The sequence below is a fragment of the Myotis daubentonii genome, chromosome 1 (genome assembly GCF_963259705.1).
Source record: "Myotis daubentonii chromosome 1, mMyoDau2.1, whole genome shotgun sequence".
NCBI lineage: Eukaryota > Metazoa > Chordata > Mammalia > Chiroptera > Vespertilionidae > Myotis > Myotis daubentonii.
Window position 1 is genome coordinate 84,495,201 of NC_081840.1, and position 18,030 is coordinate 84,513,230.

At 41.6% G+C, this 18,030-nt stretch overlaps 1 protein-coding gene across 2 annotated transcripts in view; it reads right to left on the reverse strand.

The window, feature by feature from the left end:
* Positions 1-17,401, reverse strand: part of PRKD1 (protein kinase D1) — a 316,018-nt gene extending 298,617 nt beyond the window's left edge. The window contains exon 1 of one of the 2 annotated variants that reach the window (XM_059709687.1): positions 16,834-17,401. In XM_059709687.1, coding sequence (XP_059565670.1) covers positions 16,834-17,097 — 264 coding nt within the window. In that variant the 5' untranslated portion in view covers positions 17,098-17,401. The remainder of the gene's footprint in view (positions 1-16,833) is intronic. The other variant, XM_059709698.1, reaches the window with a different exon arrangement.
* Between the last annotated feature and the right edge of the window lie 629 nt (positions 17,402-18,030).

Consider the following 18,030-nt stretch of genomic DNA (forward strand, 5'->3'; position numbering starts at 1 on the left):
GGGGTCATTGTTTTTCAGATTTATTAATCCACCTGAAATGTTTCAGATATTCTCTATACATAGTCTGATAGTTAAATACATAAACTTTGGAGCCTTGGTGCCCAAATTTAAATCCCAACTCTGTCACTGCCTACGTAATCCACATGATCATGGACAATTCTTTCTTTCAATACCCCCATTTCCTCACTTGTAAAATGAGGGCAAAGGTAGTATCTGACTCTTGGATAAATGAGTTTGTCTAGGTAAGCCCTTTAAAAGAGTAGTATAATAATGGCTGATAAATATTAGTTATATTAAGGATAATAATCATGATAATAATGATAATTGCTATTATTATTTTCATTTACAAGAAGTTGATTCCTACTGTTTATGCCAATGGTTCCTATGGAACTGGTTCTGATAGATCTTAAATTATCAAAGCTATATGCTGAGTTCAAATAGGTTAGCTCACAATTCATTCTTATTCATGGACTGAAAGGCCAAGGTGAGACAAATAAAACCTGTAAGCAATTAGATCTTATTCCCAATTAAAAGAGGTAGTTCAAGAACAGTATCAAAATCCTGACTGCACCTAGTGTAAAATCACTGGCTAAAATACCCAACCTCAGATATTTAGTTGGAATCCGTTTGATCAAACGGCCAATAAATCAATAACTTATGGAGGACACATGGTAACCTTTTTTGAAGACAGCTTAATTGTACTCTGGGTCTGTCAGATAGTGATGTCGCTTCCTAAGCTGGTTTTCAGGTGCACAACAGCCCTTGATGGACTCCAAGATGAAAGACCACACTTCCAAGAACGTCCAAGAGAAAATTCTTAGAGGGGAAAGACAGGAAGGGCAATCGAAACCATCAAAAATGTTATAACATGGCCTAGATTTCTGAAATTTGGCCAGGTTCACTTCAGGGACTCTAGTCTTCCATGTCCCTTCACCCCAAGGAATTTTGGGGAGCTATGGTCAATAATCCAGGCGCAATGTTTTTGTATATCAAGAGACTTCTTAAAATGACTGGATAAAAGATACATTTGATGACTTTAAACAATGATTTGCCAGTGGAAAAAACAGACTCCACTGTGAAAATCCAAGTTGAGGTTAACTCCTATTCTCGGCCGCTTCTTAGTTCTTTATAAAATCTTGCCTGGAAAGATGGAGACCACCCTCATAAGGAAGTAGCTTAGAAGCAGGATAGTTTCAAACATGGCTACAAAATAGTTACTCTTCCACCTCCATGAATGAATTGATATGGAGATATCACCTCTCCTGGTTTAGTACCAACGGCTGAGAGCAGCCCTCTCCAGGAGTGACCTGCAGAGGTTACAAATACTTCCGGCTTACAGCAGGCAACTGCCCAAAATAAAGTGGTTATGCACTTGGGAGATCACAGACTGCTTATCCAAGGACTAGATATTATGTTAAAAAGCAACAGTGTTCCAGAAAATCAAATATGATATCCACCCAGAGGGTTTATGACTGGAGAAAATCAACTCATGAGTGTATCTATGAGGCATTTAAGAATGTCTGAGAAGGTGTAGAACTGTGTGAAAAAGTAAATTATGACGGAAAAAGAGACACAAATGGCAGGGTAGAAAATTTGAAACATATGAAGTGTAAATCTGGGTTGTCAGGAGCTAAAATTATAAAGAGAAAACTTTTCCAAATACCAGAAAATAAAACAAGACAGACAGACAGACACACACACACACACACACACACACACACACACACACACACAATTTAACATCCATCATCTGGTATACAATAAGTATTGAAAGTATGAATAAAAATGATTTTCAAAAATAAGCATAATGTTAAATCATTTAGAAGCTGAAATCTAACTTAAAAAATATAAAACAGTAATTTACATTGAAAAAAAGTAAAAAATTAAAGTAACTGAGGTTAAGAATGGGCAGGAAACAAAGGAAAGGTGTTTTTAAACTATAATCCTACTAACTCACATCGAAGCAACTACACCAGTGACTCTTAACTACCTTTAAAGGTCCTCACTAGAGGCCACTCTGCTGAATGTTCCTTCCCTGTCAGCCCATCTGAGTTTCGCAAATTCACTTCATAAGCCGTACGGACCCCAAAAATAGCGAAGGAATGTCCAGCTAATATTGTTGAGTTTGTGTTATTATCTGACTTCCTTCTTTCCTCTCCATCACCACTATATTTTTTATGTCAGCCTTATTCTTATTTCCATAATTATATTCTTAAAATCTACAGGTAAATTAGGTTGAGATTTGACAAGTGAAACACGGAAGTGTCTTTTAAAAGACTCCTTCTGTTCCAAAGACTCAATTCTATTCAACAAATGCTTCCTCAGGCCCTGTCACAAAATGTTTCCAGGAGGGAGGTTTCACTGGCTTTCAATCCCTGTCCCAGTTAGGCACGAGGAATAGCAATTCCTAAGGAAAGACTCCAACCCCAGGGTGTTGGGTTTTTTTGTTTGTGTCCTCAAATAATGGTCCAACATTCTCCCTAGGTATGTCTTATTTCCCAAGAAGACAACTGCAAAATGTACAACGGAAGAAAACTCCACAAATTTTGTGGGATCACATAATTATTTCATGTGGGGGGAAAAAATCTTTCAAACATAGGAATATTTTAAATTAAATATAGAAAAGTGGAAGAGAATCAAAACCATAATATTAATAGTTTTGTGCATATTATATACATATATTTAAGCAATTCATTTTGGCTTATGTGTATGCATTGGAACTTTAAGAGCTTAAACTTTACCATATTTTCATACTTATGTTTCATTTATCAGATTTATAAGAATTATATAATAACATATAAAGGTTTATCAAGCAGGTGATTGCAGTATTTAAAGAAAATCAAATAAATTAAATTTAGAAATGTAATTTAAAATGTTTGAAAGTATCTAATTAATTTGGTTTGTAAAGGATACTAATAATTCTTCAAAGGTTATTAAATGGGATTGATACAACCTGCTAGACTTTAAAAAAAAATACTTATGAGTTTAATGCGCTCCAACATTAAAAGTAATAGCTGAAATTGTAACTCCAATAACTTTAATGTTAAATTCTAAAAGCAACGTAAATACTCTGAAAAGCCTTTTCTTACACAAAAATTACCCCAAGGGCACTGAACATTTTATATTTAAAAACTGACATAGCAAAACAGCAAATAAAGCACTATGGGAGTTATGATGAACATATTCATTCACTTGCTGGGGGGGGAGGCCTGACAAGATATTCACCAAAATGTTAACTGTTTAACTCTGGGTGGTACAACCCACTTGGGGGCTTGCCTGAATTGCTCACCTCTTCTGCAGTGAATGTCCCATAGTAGTTTCCTATTACTGAAGTAAACAACTACCACAAACTTAGTAACTTTAAAAAAACACAAATTTATTCTCTTACATTTCTAGTGATCGGAAGTCCAAAATCAGTTTTACTGGACTAAAGTCAAGGTGTGGCTCCTTCTCCCAACTAGAGGAGAATCATTCCTCTTGCCTTTACAGCTTCCAGCTTTGACTCTATTGCTTAGTAGTTCATGACCTCTTCCTGGAATCACTGCAACCTCTCTTTCAGCTGTCACACTTCTCATTACTACAAAGCTCTCACTCCTCCTGTTTCCCCTTACAATAACCCTAGCATTCCTTGGCTCCTGGCCCATGTCTTCCATCTTCATGGTCAGTAACAGGCAATCAAGTCCTTCTCATGATTGGAATCTCTCTTGCTTTTCATTCTCATGTGACTTAACCTGAAAGATTCTCCACTTTTAAGGACATGTGATTAGATTGTGTCCAAACAGATAATCCAGGATACTCTCCCAATCTCAATATCCTTAACTTAATCTTATCTACAAAGTCTCTTTTGCCATTGAAAGTAACATTCACAGGCTCAAGGGATTAGGATATGGACATCTTTGAGGGTCATTATTCAGCCTATCACATGTGGTAATTTTGTAATTATCCAAATAAAAATATTTATTGAATTAAAGTATAAATAAGACAATTCTAAACAAATGATTATAATTTCTGAGCCTATAATTCTTAATATTACTTCAACAGCGTATTCATCAACAGAACCAAGTGTAGAGTAATAGGCATAACTGATATATTTGTTTCATCCAGGGAATACCCATGAACATCTTAAAGAAAATATGAGCTACAGCCTATAATTTTTTTTTTTCAGGACAATACAATTTCCAAAACTTTATCTCTCTTATTTGCCTACTTATTTTTAAAATATAAAACAAGTTGTTAAGTAATCAGGGAATTTGTGTGCAACTTCTCTCTTTTTGTGCTAACCATGTTATATTTTCTCCAGAGCAGAGAATACAATAAAATAGAACTTGAAACTATGATACTCTTACCCTCATGCTGCATGTAAGTCTATATTTTGCCTTTGTGATGGTTGCTAAGGATGCTAAAGCTGAAGGCTGTCCTTTCTGTTTATCTATTTCAATTAATAAAGGCAGTATGAGCTACCAGAATCAGTTAAATTATTTGCTGTTTGATCAAAAAAAAACAAACAAAAACATGTACATATCTATCGCAATATCTTGATTTACATTGGTTGGAAAATTACTTTAGATATTATAGTCAAAGTGAGAACAAATCTATATATATAAAAGCCTAAGCAACCATTGCAAACGAATGACCGGAACGAGCGGTTGACCAGTCACTATGACACGCACTGAACACCAGGGGAAGACGCTCAATGAAGGAGCTGCCCACTGGTGGTCACTGCACTCCCATAGTGGGAGCGCCACTCAGCTGACCAACCGACCCCAGTGATCCAACAGCCCGGCGACAACCACTCACTCTCTCAGTAGTCTTACAGGTCCAATCTCTGGAGAATATGGACCAGCACCGCCTGCAGGATCCCAACAGCACCAGAGACCTCCTGGACATCAGCCTCAGGCACCGTGGCCACTTCCCCTCCCTAAATGCTCCACAAGGAAGAAACAATATAAAGTGGCTGCCAGGTGGCTCCCGACAACTGGTGCAAATGTCAGCAGGAGAGATCCAGATCCTAAGCCGGCAAGGGCGTCCCACCACCCACCTGGAGGACCACTCACATTCCAGCCCCCCAACACCCTCCTCGGGATCCCACCCGTGCACAAATTCGTGCACTGGGCCTCTAGTCCTATGTAATAAAAGGCTAATATGCAAATTGACCAAACGGTGGAACGATCGGTCGCTAAGACGCGCACTGACCACCAAGGGGCTGATGCTCAACGCAGGAGCTTCCCCCCTCCCCCAGTAGTCAGTGCGCTCCCACAGGGGGAGCGCCACTCAGCCAGAAGCTGGGCTCACAGCTGGCGAGAGCAGCAGCGATAGCAGGAGCCTCTCCCGCCTCTGCAGCAGCACTAAGGATGTCTAACTGATGGCTTAGGCTCGCTCCCCCCATCAGTCGGACATCCCCCATGGGCTCCCAGACTGCGAGAGGGTGCAGACCGGGCTGAGGGGACCCTCCCCACCCTGCCCTGAGTGCACAAATTTTGTGCACTGGGCCTCTAGTTTGTTTATAAAATCAATTCTAAATGATGGTTGTCTTTTCATCTTTAAGTTATGTAGCAAGTTTTGGTCCAAGAAGATAACATTTTAACCAAAGTAAGATTTTAACTTTAGTTTTTAGCTTAACACTCCACTTAGAAAAGGTACTCAAAGTGATATAGTTACCATACAGGGGTGGGCAAAAGTAAATTTATAGTTGTGAGTATGCAAAAGAGTTTATTGTTGCATTATTATTAGTTGGATTATTTTCCATATGAACAATTGTAAACCTACTTTTGCACACCCCTATATATAATCACTTTCTATGAAATAAATTCTAAATATAAGTTTTGCTTTTATCTTTAAATGTACAAGGATTTTTGGCCAAAAGTAATTAAATATCTGCCCTTAAGTTTTTCTTCTGTTTTTTTCTGTTTTTTAACTTAAAACTTCATAATTTTTATCATTGAACATACAATTAAAAGAATTCCAGGACAACAGATATAAACAGGGACTCACTTGGACAAGTGGGTATATGGTCACTATATTTAGTGTGTTATTAGTTCAACTCCACTCTATTAGTTTATCCTCACTGTATGTTCACTTCCGCTCCCTATTCTGCCCAAAGAATTGAATAAAAGCAAAGATCATGCAAGATGAAAGTCTATGCAAACTATCTGATTTTTAAAAAATATTTTAAAGGTCTGTCCCACGTGACAACTCATTCTACACTAGCAGATGAAATAAGCATCTGTGTCAGGGAAGGGCACGGAGCCTTCCTGTCTAGGAGCTACTCAGAAGCTAATACATTATTTCTCAGCACTGGTCAATGGGTAAAGAAGAACTAGATATGAGTGATCCCCTCTTAGAAAAACAAGTGATGCCCTGTGCCCAACTTAAAGATGGGTTATCTCTAAGGCTTACAAAGCACAGAACCTGACTAGTAGACATCGAGTAAAGTCAGACTTCTAGTGCAGCTGGATAGGTCTGCTGCCTTTTTGTTGGCCAAGAGACTACCAGTGAGTCATGTCAAAGAGAATTCACTGTGTAACTTGTGAACTGTTAAAGCTGCAAAGGTGCCAAATATATCAAAGAGAGGCAATATTTCAGGTACCTTTCTAGGCCATTAGGAATGAATAATTACTTCATGCTTCCTAACAGTCATTCAGAGTAGGAAGCATTAGAATTGAATTGAATCATACTTTAGATCAAATCATGTCTACCTATATATACAACTACATTGTTGTAAAACCTAAAGACAGTGCAATTACTCAACAATGGGAGCACTGGTCTTCACCCTGTACACAATCACTACAAAGGAATGCAGGGCAGTTCACAATTCGGATTGGCTAGCACAAGGGAAGCAAGAAGAACGCCTCCTCGTGGCCTGTGACTGAGCACACACAAGTGGGAGTAAGTTTATCTTAGGGTGGATTCATTTACAACTAACCAAAAATAAACTGACAAACCACAAATACATAAAATTTATAAAAAGAGAAACATATTTGCAAAGCATGATCGTTTAGCATATTGGCAACCCAAATACTTCTCAAGTGAAAAGTAACCACTGAAAGGCACTTTTCTTAAGGACCCTTAGATATTTTCTCAAAATCAATGTACTATTCAAGAAAAAATGGTTCATTGATTTATACTGATAACTAAGATTCTTTACATCTGCTAGTCTTGAGCCAATCTGATGAACATGGCCTTGTCATAACACTTCCAACACACCTTTGTGCCCACATCTCATTGGAAGTAAGTGTTGTGAGTCAACCTAGGCCAAACACAAAGTAATTAACTTCTTTGGATAAATAACAGTGGTGTCTGGAAATTTAAAAATGGATGAGGATTGGCAATCCCCATATTTTTTTACCAGAGTACAATATTAGCAAATTTCAAATCAAATTCTGCTACACAAAGAAGTGTGGTTTTTTAAATTAACAAATAGACACATTACAGTTCATATGACACCTCAAGGGTGAGGCATGTCTCTAAAACACTTGCAGTAATCATATACCTCAGATACACCACTATCCCCAATGAGAGTCCATTTCTAACATCTTTCAAGTGAAATACCAATACCTGGAGTGGGTATCTTGCCACCAATAAAGCCTTGTGGTGGTAGCCTCCAAAGGACTGGGATGCTCGCTGACCACTACGTGGGATGTGAATTCCAGAGGAGGGAAGCCATCCAGACTAAGAAATAATGTAAGCTAACGTTGAAATAATATCGCACTGTCAAAGCTGAAGTGTTTTTATGTAAATTCAAGCCAACATAATAAGAAGTCTGGCATTTCCTCCTCCCCCACAATTTGATACGTCCTCTCTGTTCAGATCTAGGGCCACTTCGGTCCTCCCTGGTTTTAGGATTGGCTATAGTGAAGTGACTAACATATTGGGAGGTTTGCTTTTTACTTAGTAGTTATGTGATTTGGGATAAATGATTTAACCTCTCTGACCCTTACCTTCCTAATCCTTAAAATGGAGAGAAAATGACTATCACAAAGGGCTGCTGTGAAAATGAGATGGCCAAGGAGAAGAAGTAGAGATACCAACAGACGCACAGAGTAAATGACACCAGGGACGTTTTATTCCTTGGAGGCTCCAGTCTCAGGCCATTATTACCGTGAGCCCCTGGAACCTTGTGGGCCACAACCCCAATGTTCCCGGGAAAAGCTCTTCCTAAAACTTTCAGTCAAATCATGCGGGAGCCTCTCTTTAAAACACTCATATGTGACATTCTAAAAACTTCCTACAGGACTAGTGTGCTTGGAAAAGCCACCTCCTAGACCTCGTCCACTGCTCTTCATGTGGCCCCTGCTACCTGAATCATAGGTGCTTCGCTATCACTGTTTTTTCTGCCCTCAGGCATCACTATCTCACAATCCTGCAGGTCTTGCCTACTGGAGCCTGCTCAGGTCTATTCACCACCACTGACTCAACAGCTTCAACAAAGCTTAACTGCAGCCTTCCTGCCCCCACCATCCTCCCACCCTTTCCTGCCTTGTTTTGTAATTTATTTTATTTATTTTTTTCATCACCATTTATCCCCTCTATGCCCTCTTCCACCTTCCCCAACCTCCCTACCCCCACAATCACCACACTGTTGTCCAGATCCATGAGTTCTCTCTCTTTTCTTTTTCTTTTGTGCTCAATCCCTCCATCCCACCTCCCAATACCCCTCCACCCCCTACCCCTACCCCCCTTCCCAAGAGCCGTCTGCCTGTTCTCTATCTATGAGTCTGTCTCTATTTTGCTTGGTTGTTCAGTTTGTTCATTAAATTACACATATGAGTGAAGTCATATGGTATTTGTCTTTATCTCACTGGCTTATTTCACTTAGCATAATGTTCTCCAGGTCCACCCATGCTGTCGTAAAGGGTAAAATTTTATTCCTTTTGGAATAAATGGCACAGTGGTATTCCATTTTGTAAATGTACCACAGCTTTTTCTTTTTCTTTTTTTTCACTTATCTACTGATGGATACTTGGAACGCTTTTTTCTTAAGTATGTTTTTATTGATTTTAAAGAGAAGAAGGGAGAGGGAGAGAAAGAGAAACATCAATTGCCTGCCTCCTGCACATCCCCCTACTGGGGATGAAGCCAGAAACTCGGGCATGTGCCCTGACCAGGAATTGGACTGGCAACCTTTCCATAAATAGGACAAGGCTGAACCATCTGAGCCACATCAGCCAGGGCTGGGCTGCTTTTGACAAGGGTGAGAGCTACAGCTGTTTGCCCCAGACCACTGCTTATAATCAAGTGGCCCTGACCTCTACTGCTACTGTCCTGAGGGGCTAACTGCCCTAACCAATCTCTAAATCAGCAGTTCTCAACCTGTGGGTCGCGGCCCCTTTGGCGGTCGAATGACCCTTTCACAGGGGTCGTCTAAGACCATCCTGCATATCAGATATTTACATTACGATTCATAACAATAGCAACACTACAGTTATGAAGTAGCAACGAAAATAATTTTATGGTTGGGTCACAACATGAGGAACTGTATTTAAACGGCCAGAAGGTTGAGAACCACTGCTCTAAATAATTACAACTCTGTTGGTCACACATGTTCTTAACTGCAGCTTTCCATAGCAGGGATACAGACCAAACTTTTTAAAGACGCTGAGTTAGTGTAAAGGCTCTAGGGATGGTTCAGAATAGACTATCTTTCTGGAACCTGAGGAGTATCTCCTGTCCTACACCAATAATCTGCTTCCTTGGCAAAGAAATCACATTTAGGTGTCTCCAAATTCCTTATTCCCTAAGCCAGGTGCCCTGAAGCCCTTAGGATGTCCCTCCCTGAAGGCTGGCCTTGATCTCCCAACACTGAGAAGGAGTGGCCACTCTGAAGTATTGTAAGAACTCCTGGTCCCACCCAAAAGGCCCCCTCAAATCACATGAGACCACAATCAGATCTCAATAATATGAGTTAAGAGAGGAAAACAAATAACTGTCCATGTTTAATTAATTAAAGGGTTGAGACAGTGTCATGAATAAACTATTTAACCAGGGACAGGTGGCCTAACTCAATCAATTAAGTTCTCTGGAATTTAACTCAAGTTCCTGAACCAGGAAAAAGTGAATCCCTGGTCTCTCTCTGGCCATAGTTATCAATTTTTTAAAAAGTGAGCCCTAACTGGTTTGGCTCAGTGGATAGAGCCTGCTGACTGAAGGGTCCTGGGTTCAATTCCGGTCAAGGGCACATTCCCAGGTTTCAGGCTCGATCCCCAGTAGGGAGTGTGCAGGAGGCAATGAACCAGTAAAGGATGAATCAATTTATTTTTCCTTTTTAACAAAATAAGTTGGACAAAATTCCTGCATGTTTGCATATTTAAAAATCTAATCTTCATATTTGCCAACATTGCTAAGCTGCTATATCAACTGTCTAATTTTAGCCAAATAAAACCTTTTTGCAACTTTGGAAGAAACTTCTATATAGGATACTATAAATCTGGACATGCATAAGTGTGTCTCAATATGTGGTATTTTTACAACAACTCTTATCTTTATAAATATCTAAATTCTGTGATATTCCATAATGGCCAAGTGGCGATATAATTAAAACTTTGTTTTTTTAATTATCTGTGTTCTGTAAAAGACTAGAAAGAGTAAGAAACAGCATAATGTGAGTTTCTCAGATGCCAAGTAACTTTAGGTAATGCTGTCAATATCCATTTTCAATGGTACAAAAATATTTGGTTGACAATATCAGAGGAATTCTTGGGAGAAATTTCACATATTCTTGTAACATATGAGAAAAATAAGCATTTCTCTGTATCTGAATCCTATCAATAGAAAAATGAAAATTGATGCCTTTTTTTTTCTTGTTTGAGTTGTTCTAACATATTCCAACATTAAGGAAAGATTTAAGAAACTGAAACCTCGTTTCAAAACCTCCCTAGCATACTGTTGGGTAAATTAAAAGGTGAACACTATTTTTAAAAATACCCTAAATTTTTACCTCTGTTTTCACATTTGGGCTTAGGGCTTTCAGATGAACCAAAGTGACTGTAAGAGGTCAGAGGTCAAAAAGGTTACTTTGCTTTTGGCAAAAAATATTAAAACAAAAAACTCTTATGATCAACTCCTATGGAACTGCATTTTACTTCTCATCCAATCTGAATCCATCCCCACTTGCTTGATTATTAGAGCTATCTCTCACACACATACACACCTACCTTTCATGTAATTATCTATCCCACTGTCCTTTAAAAGATGAATAAATAATTACTGATTGTGGCTAACAAAAGGTTTTGTATATGGGGGCATGGGCTTCTATGAGAGGTAAGTGGTAGTCAGTGAAAAGATCTGGAAAAGACTTGTGATTGGCTTAGCCACGCTGCTAACTCGATTGTTTCCCAGTAAAACTGCCCCCATTCCAATATAACTCTTCTGTATGTGCACAACCATGTCATACTAGGTGTTCATCAGATACAATGATTCAGCAAACATGCTAGGTGCCAGCATGGCAACAAAATGAGATCCCCTTCCATCCAAATGCCTTCCTCTTCAGACCAAGCGCTGATTTGCAAAGAACTTTGGACGCCAGTCTTGAGGACCAGATTTGAGAACCATTATGTTGCCAATGTTGCACCATTACCTATTTTATTTCCCTTTTTGATCAAATGAAATATCATTAGAATTACCTGCAATTGGAAAGGAAGTAAATCAACTTCTTGATAAAAATAATACAAAGCAATGAAGATATGCTTTACTTTTATCAGCACATATGCTTTTCATTTAACAATAATCAAATTACTTCTTCAGGAAGTCTGAGAGGTTGAGATTTGAGAAGCAGTTTCAAAATACAACTATTCCTAAGATTTGCTCTATTATAGAGTACAGAGAACAGATAATGTCACCTGGGCCTTACAGCCACATTGCTTTTTAATACTACAATTTCAAATTATATACTGAGATAAGAATAAGATGAAAAAATACGCATTTCTTCTGTTAGCAAGACAGTATGCTAGTCTGTAAAGCCTTAGAATACCAATAATCCTATTTATTATGCACCTATTTACCAGGCAGTATATTTAATCCTTTACACTTATTAGCCTTTATTTTCAAAGTAATCTGAGATAAATTACAACCATGCATTCAAAGGCTTACAAATGTGTTTGTTTTGTCTAATATGGTCCTTAAAAAGTCATTCATGCATAAATTGGTGAAGACCTAGATACGATCATCTCACACACAAAAAAAGTAATAATAATAATAAGCAAAATAAAGTTTTAAATCTCCCTTAATAGTTATGATAGGTGTCTGCTGATACCAAACAACAGTCATCAAACATGGGGCAAACTTTCAAACTCTGTTAATAATTTCCAGCCCCACATCTATCCCAATGGATACATACTCACTATAGCCCTCACAGAAAACTCTTTCAAATTTGTTTGATTCTTGTATCTAAAGGCCCAAATTAATTCATATATATGTCAAAACAGCCAATCATCAGAGATTCTTCCCAGCCCAAAGACTGTAAGGCTAAATGCCTTTAACTTCAGATTTAAAGGATATTTTCCTTATGAAAACTGCTAAATAGTATACAGCTGTAAGAAAGTGTTTTCAGTTCTGTGTATTGATAGAAAAATATAAAGCATAGTTTCTCTTTTGGATTATGAGATATATAATGAGGCCCCACTTCTTGCAGCCACAATACAAAATATAAAACAATACTTCAGCATCCGGCAGATATATATAGATAATTGGGCTTTTAAAATATGTTCCAAAACACATTTAAACACTTATATATGTGTAATACATATATATATATATATATATATATATATATATATATATATATATATATATATAATAAAGGCATTGCATATATATCAAAGTATAATCCTATTGTACTCCTAAACTTGAAAAGAAATTAAAATTTGAAATACAGTATACGGTGTTAAAGTTACATTACTTAAGACTCACTTAATGAAATGACAAATCCTATACTTCATCATTAAATCAGAAATCAATATATACAACAAATATAAAATTTGAATAAAAATACACACCTAAGACCCAAACACCATCATTAGCTTAAAAAAGACTTTGTTGACCCACGTGTGTTGGGCAAGTCAAGCAGCTAATTACTACCAGCTTTCTCAAATTATGTAGAAGTGCCGTAGCTAAAATTAACAACAAATACAAAAATGACCCCATAACTGTTAAGAAAACAATTTACAGTTAAGAAAGTGAAACAACTCCAAGCAGAGTAAAGCTGCTCTCAAACCAAGAAACTACCCTTTGTTATTCTTTTCGTGCGCTCCCTTCTATAAAATCTCACTTTTTCTTTTCTTTCGTCAGATATGTGACTATGCAAAGTGAAACTACATGCCAGGAGTCTTATAGATGCTACTACGCCACATTCAAAAAACAAATATAAGTTGTCTTCCTATTAACTGCAGCTCACATTCCTAAATTAATATTGCTTGTTTTTAAAAAGTGTGTGATGTGCGGCATGTGTGCAGAGATACTTGGTGCACTGTGAAACCAAACTAACTTTTCCTTTGGACTACTGTTCCTTGCTTCAAAACAATTCCTTCTCAGTCTATATATTCAAGATTCCTTTGGTAGTAGAAAGTAACTGTGTTTCAAAGCGAGGTCTATTACTGTTCTTTTTTAATAACTATAATCATGTACATTAAGAATACATGTCTTTATATACAACCAGCCTTCAAGGTTGCATGCTTGCAAAGTAAAGAAATAAACATAATAATATCACCGTGGGCAAATACTTCCAAAAAAGAAGGAATTAATCACATCTTTTATATTCGTACATTGTTACATACCAAAAGCAAGACTAGATTTTCATCTAAACTTCAAGAGAAAAGAAATAATTATTTCGTTATTTAAGTCAGTGTACAGGGTACTTTTATATTAAAGAAAGAACGTTTTGTTTAGTTGCCACCAAAATTTTTCAAGTACAGTCATATCTCTGCCACTTTTCAAATCTATCTAACTGAAGAAAACTCTAAATGCCAAATAGTAAGTTAAAGATGTGTTCCCCAGGAACAGGAGCTCTCTCATCCAGCCTTGTGCACCTCAGTTGCTCAGCCTACAGAAAATGTCCCAGGAATGTAGCTGAAATAAACAGAATTGTCAGCTAATACTTCCAAAGATTTAAGCTGTTCTGACCTTAGTATTTTGGAAACTCTCTAACATATGAAAACCCTCTTAACACATTATAAAACAATAAAAGCAGAGGACTGCTGTAAAATCAACATGAGTCCAGTCTGTCTAAATAGTAAATTGTAAATGACTTAAAACTCTCAGCTTTCTCCTACAACATTCGTTCCCCAAGCCCCTCTCTCTCTCCTGCCAATCTCCCTCACATTGCTACCTTCAGAAAGTACCTCAAGACAACTTGAAACAAGGAACAAAGGACCACCTCCCTCTTCCTTAACTCCACACTGACCGTCTCTGCCACAAAGCAGAGTCCCCTGCTCTCCTGTATGGATATCCTGCCCTCTTAATTTTGTTTCTGCCTGCATGATAATATGTCTCAAGATAGATGACCGAACATAGAGAGATGAAAATGTTCCTGTCTAGACCCACCATCCAGTAAGTATTTATTTACAGAATCGTGAATATTAGTAATTCTTAAATTCACATCTCTGACTCTATCTCTCCCTTTGCCATGACCTTTAAAAATAAAAGTGCGAGACCTCACCTTGGCTATCCCAAGCAGTCAAACTTTCAAACTCTTCTTTTGAGAGACAGAAGAACTACTAGAGTAAATACCAAAAGGAGGGGTCCCCTTTTAAATCAGTCACCGGGGTGGGTGATTTTCTTTCCGGTATTTCTCCAGGTGTCCACCACCCCCATGTTTGGTTCAGGTCTCAATTAGCACATGATGGAACTCCAGTTTTCTTTCTGCCTTAATATTTTTGGCATTCGAAAACATCCTCCACATAGTAAATGCATCTTTTTCAGCTGGCCTTGGTTTGATATCTCCATGTAGAAGATTACAGAGGCTTCTGGTAATTGGAGCTCCTTTTAATTTCAAGGCCTTTTCATAATTACACTTTCTCTAAATATCCTAGTCACTACCCTCAGGCCTGCTGTGTTCCACAGAAGCTTATGGTCTCTATCCCTTTGCACTCATATAGCTCCCTCCATATAGCATCCCCCGTGTTAGCTACTGATATTACTGGAATTCAGAACTCACTCTTCATTCAACATTCCACTCCCAAACTTCTTACACCACACGTTTCTCCCCATCCTAAGCTCCATCAAGGTGTGTGTGTGTGTGTGTGTGTGTGTGTGTGTGTGTGTGTTAAAATTGTCCAAAACAGCCTGTTCATATTAATTTGAACCAATTCAAATACTCCTTATAACTCTATCACATGCTTTAAAATTGAGGTGACATTCCATACAATTGCATTAGGTTTGGGGAAAATTTGCATTATGTATGTGCTTATCCGGTATTCTTTAATTTACTAGTTGACCCCCTAAGAGAGGCTGTTGTAGACTACCCCTTCCATTGCGGGAAGGCTTTGGTGCCTGGGGGAGTGCTCCTGTTCACCTGCTGCAGGTTTCCCCCCCCCCCAAAAAAAATATTGATGAGGAGGCACCTGATATGACTTGTACCAGAATGGAGACAAAATATGTCATTTCCATGGAAGTTGCAAAAAATTGCGAGTCAAGTGTAATATAAAATGTCACTGCATTCAATGAACACTTTCCCTGGCGTCCATCCTTACCTTACTTAGCCTGGGCTCCAGAACTTTTACAACTTCCTAAGAGAGTGGTTTTCCCTGCAGCTTTGCCTAATATCCCCGCGCGCTGAGTGCCACAATTCACAACACTCTGGCCTAGCAAACTCTGCTCCCAAAGTTTACAGAAAGCATTCATGATTGTCCAAGTGATATTTATAAGGCAAGTACCAGCCAGTTCTTCGGGGCTGAAATTCAGCACCTTGACAGACCTGTCTCCACCCGCTAAGCCTTGGCTATTGACACTAAAAGGACTGGCGCCATCGTCCCCTCTCCCTTACACTCTTATCACCCCCTCTATGCAACGTGCCTCTGGATGGCTACAGAAACCATCTGAAATTCAGAATTGCGCCATTAACAGTGGTGGGCGGGCTGGGTCCCCTCCCAGGGTGGCCTGCCCCAGGAAAATGGCCCTTTTTCCAACCTGCCTTTGATGGCCGCTGTCCAAAGTTTCACAGCCACAAACTTAAGCGCAGCCTCCTGGCGCTCCAGCGCAGCACCCCACCCTTGAAAGGCCTGTGCCCCACTCTCAGAGAACCAAGGATGAAAGGCAAGAAGAAAGCTGCAACTTTCTAACTGTACGTTGACATATTGGCCCCCATGTTCGCCCTAAAGGCAGGTAGTTGTTTTCTAGTCAGTTGTTTTCACAGCTGGCCTGGCCAATTTGACAGGTGAGAAATTCCTCATGTCCAGATTACTCCAGGAACTCAGCATCCATCTGAGCCAGAGGGGGCTAAAGTGGAAGGGAGTGGAGCTGAAACCTGCTGAGCGGGGGCCCAGGGGACTCTGGCGCCTGGAATGAGCTGGTCCAGGGGGAGTGAGGGGAGAGCCGGAAAGTCTCACGGGTTGGAAGAGGCGAGACAAGAAAAGGGCCAGATACCTGGAAATGCCTCGAGTGGGATGGAAGTGGGGGAAGAGGCTGCAGGCTGGAGGGAACCGGGAATGTAACAGGGGGCGAGGGAGACCTGGACCCAAGGAGTGCCGTGCCAGGGATGCGGCCGTCCCACTCAGAGGGTGCCAGTCCCCTCCAGGAGCTCCGGCGAGGCTGGCTCCGGGCTGAGCGCCCGGACCCGGAAAGTTGGGGCGGCGAGGGGCGCTGGGCGGGAGCGCACCCTGCGCGGCGGGAAGGGGCCGGACTCACCTTCTGGTCGACGATGGAGCAAGCCATCTCGCGGACGTGCGCCAGGCTGTAGTCCCCGGACGAGTCCTGGAGCAGCAGCACCGGCTCGCGGCTCAGGCCGATCTGCAGATGGAAGGAGATGCCCGCGGCCGGGGCGGCCACGGGAGCCAGGAAGGGCGCGGGGCCCGGCCCCGACCCCGGCATCAGCGCGGCGGCCGCCGCTGCCGCCACCGCGGCCACGGGCAGCAGAGGGCTGGGCGGCCGCAGAACCGGGGGGGTGCTCATCGCTCGGCCGGGCGCGCTGCGGGCCGCGGGTCAGGGCAGCCGAGGGCGGGGAGCAGCGGCGGAAAAAGTTTGCTGCTGCGGAGCCGGGAGCTGCTCTCTCCAAGAACCAAGGCGGAAAATAAAAACTTTCCGGAAAAGTCCCCGCGCGGGGGCAGGACCGGGGCTGAGGCTCGGGAGGGGAGAGGGAGGAGGGAAGATGGCCGAGCGGGAGCACTGCGCCGCCAGGAGCGCGGGCGCCGCGCGAGGGAGGCGCCGCCGCCGAGCAGCACCGCGGCGGCGGGCTCCCGGCCGGGCGGCAGGTCAGCGCGCCGGGCGCCGGCGGGGGCGGGGCGGGGGGCGGGGAGGGGCGGAGGGGCGCTGGGGGCGGCGCTGCGGAGCCTCCACCCGGCCGGCGCGGGAACCGCAGGAGCCGCGCGGCCGCGGTGGCCGCAGGGCGCTGGGTCGCCGCCCCGCCGCCCCGGGGCTGACCCTGCCGTCGCCGGGGCCAGGCTGCTGCGGGGCTCGGGACGCCTGCGCGGGCGCGGCCCGTCGCTCCCCGCGGGACTCCAGTCGCCGGCCAGGCTGTCCGACCGCGGACGGCGGGGACGCCGCGCGCTGCCCGGTCCCCACGGACCCCACCGCCTCTTCCAAATGCCCGAGGGCCGTGCGCTTCTGGAGAGGTGGTCTGTGGCGGACCCAAGGACGCCGCGCCCCGCTGCTCCCCCTGGAGAACTTAGGGAGGAGAAAAGAGAGGGTCCCAGGAAACCCCTTACCTCCCAGCTCCTTCTGGGAGCCCAGGGGTTTATTGCCAAAGCAGGTGGGAGGCCAATCCCCGGAAATGTATTTAAACCTGTCTCTACTTTTTTTGTCTCTCTGGCACACCCCGATCCCCAAGCCCACCTCCTCCACCGCAGCTCCCAAGACACCAGACGTATACAAGTGGCTGGATTCAAA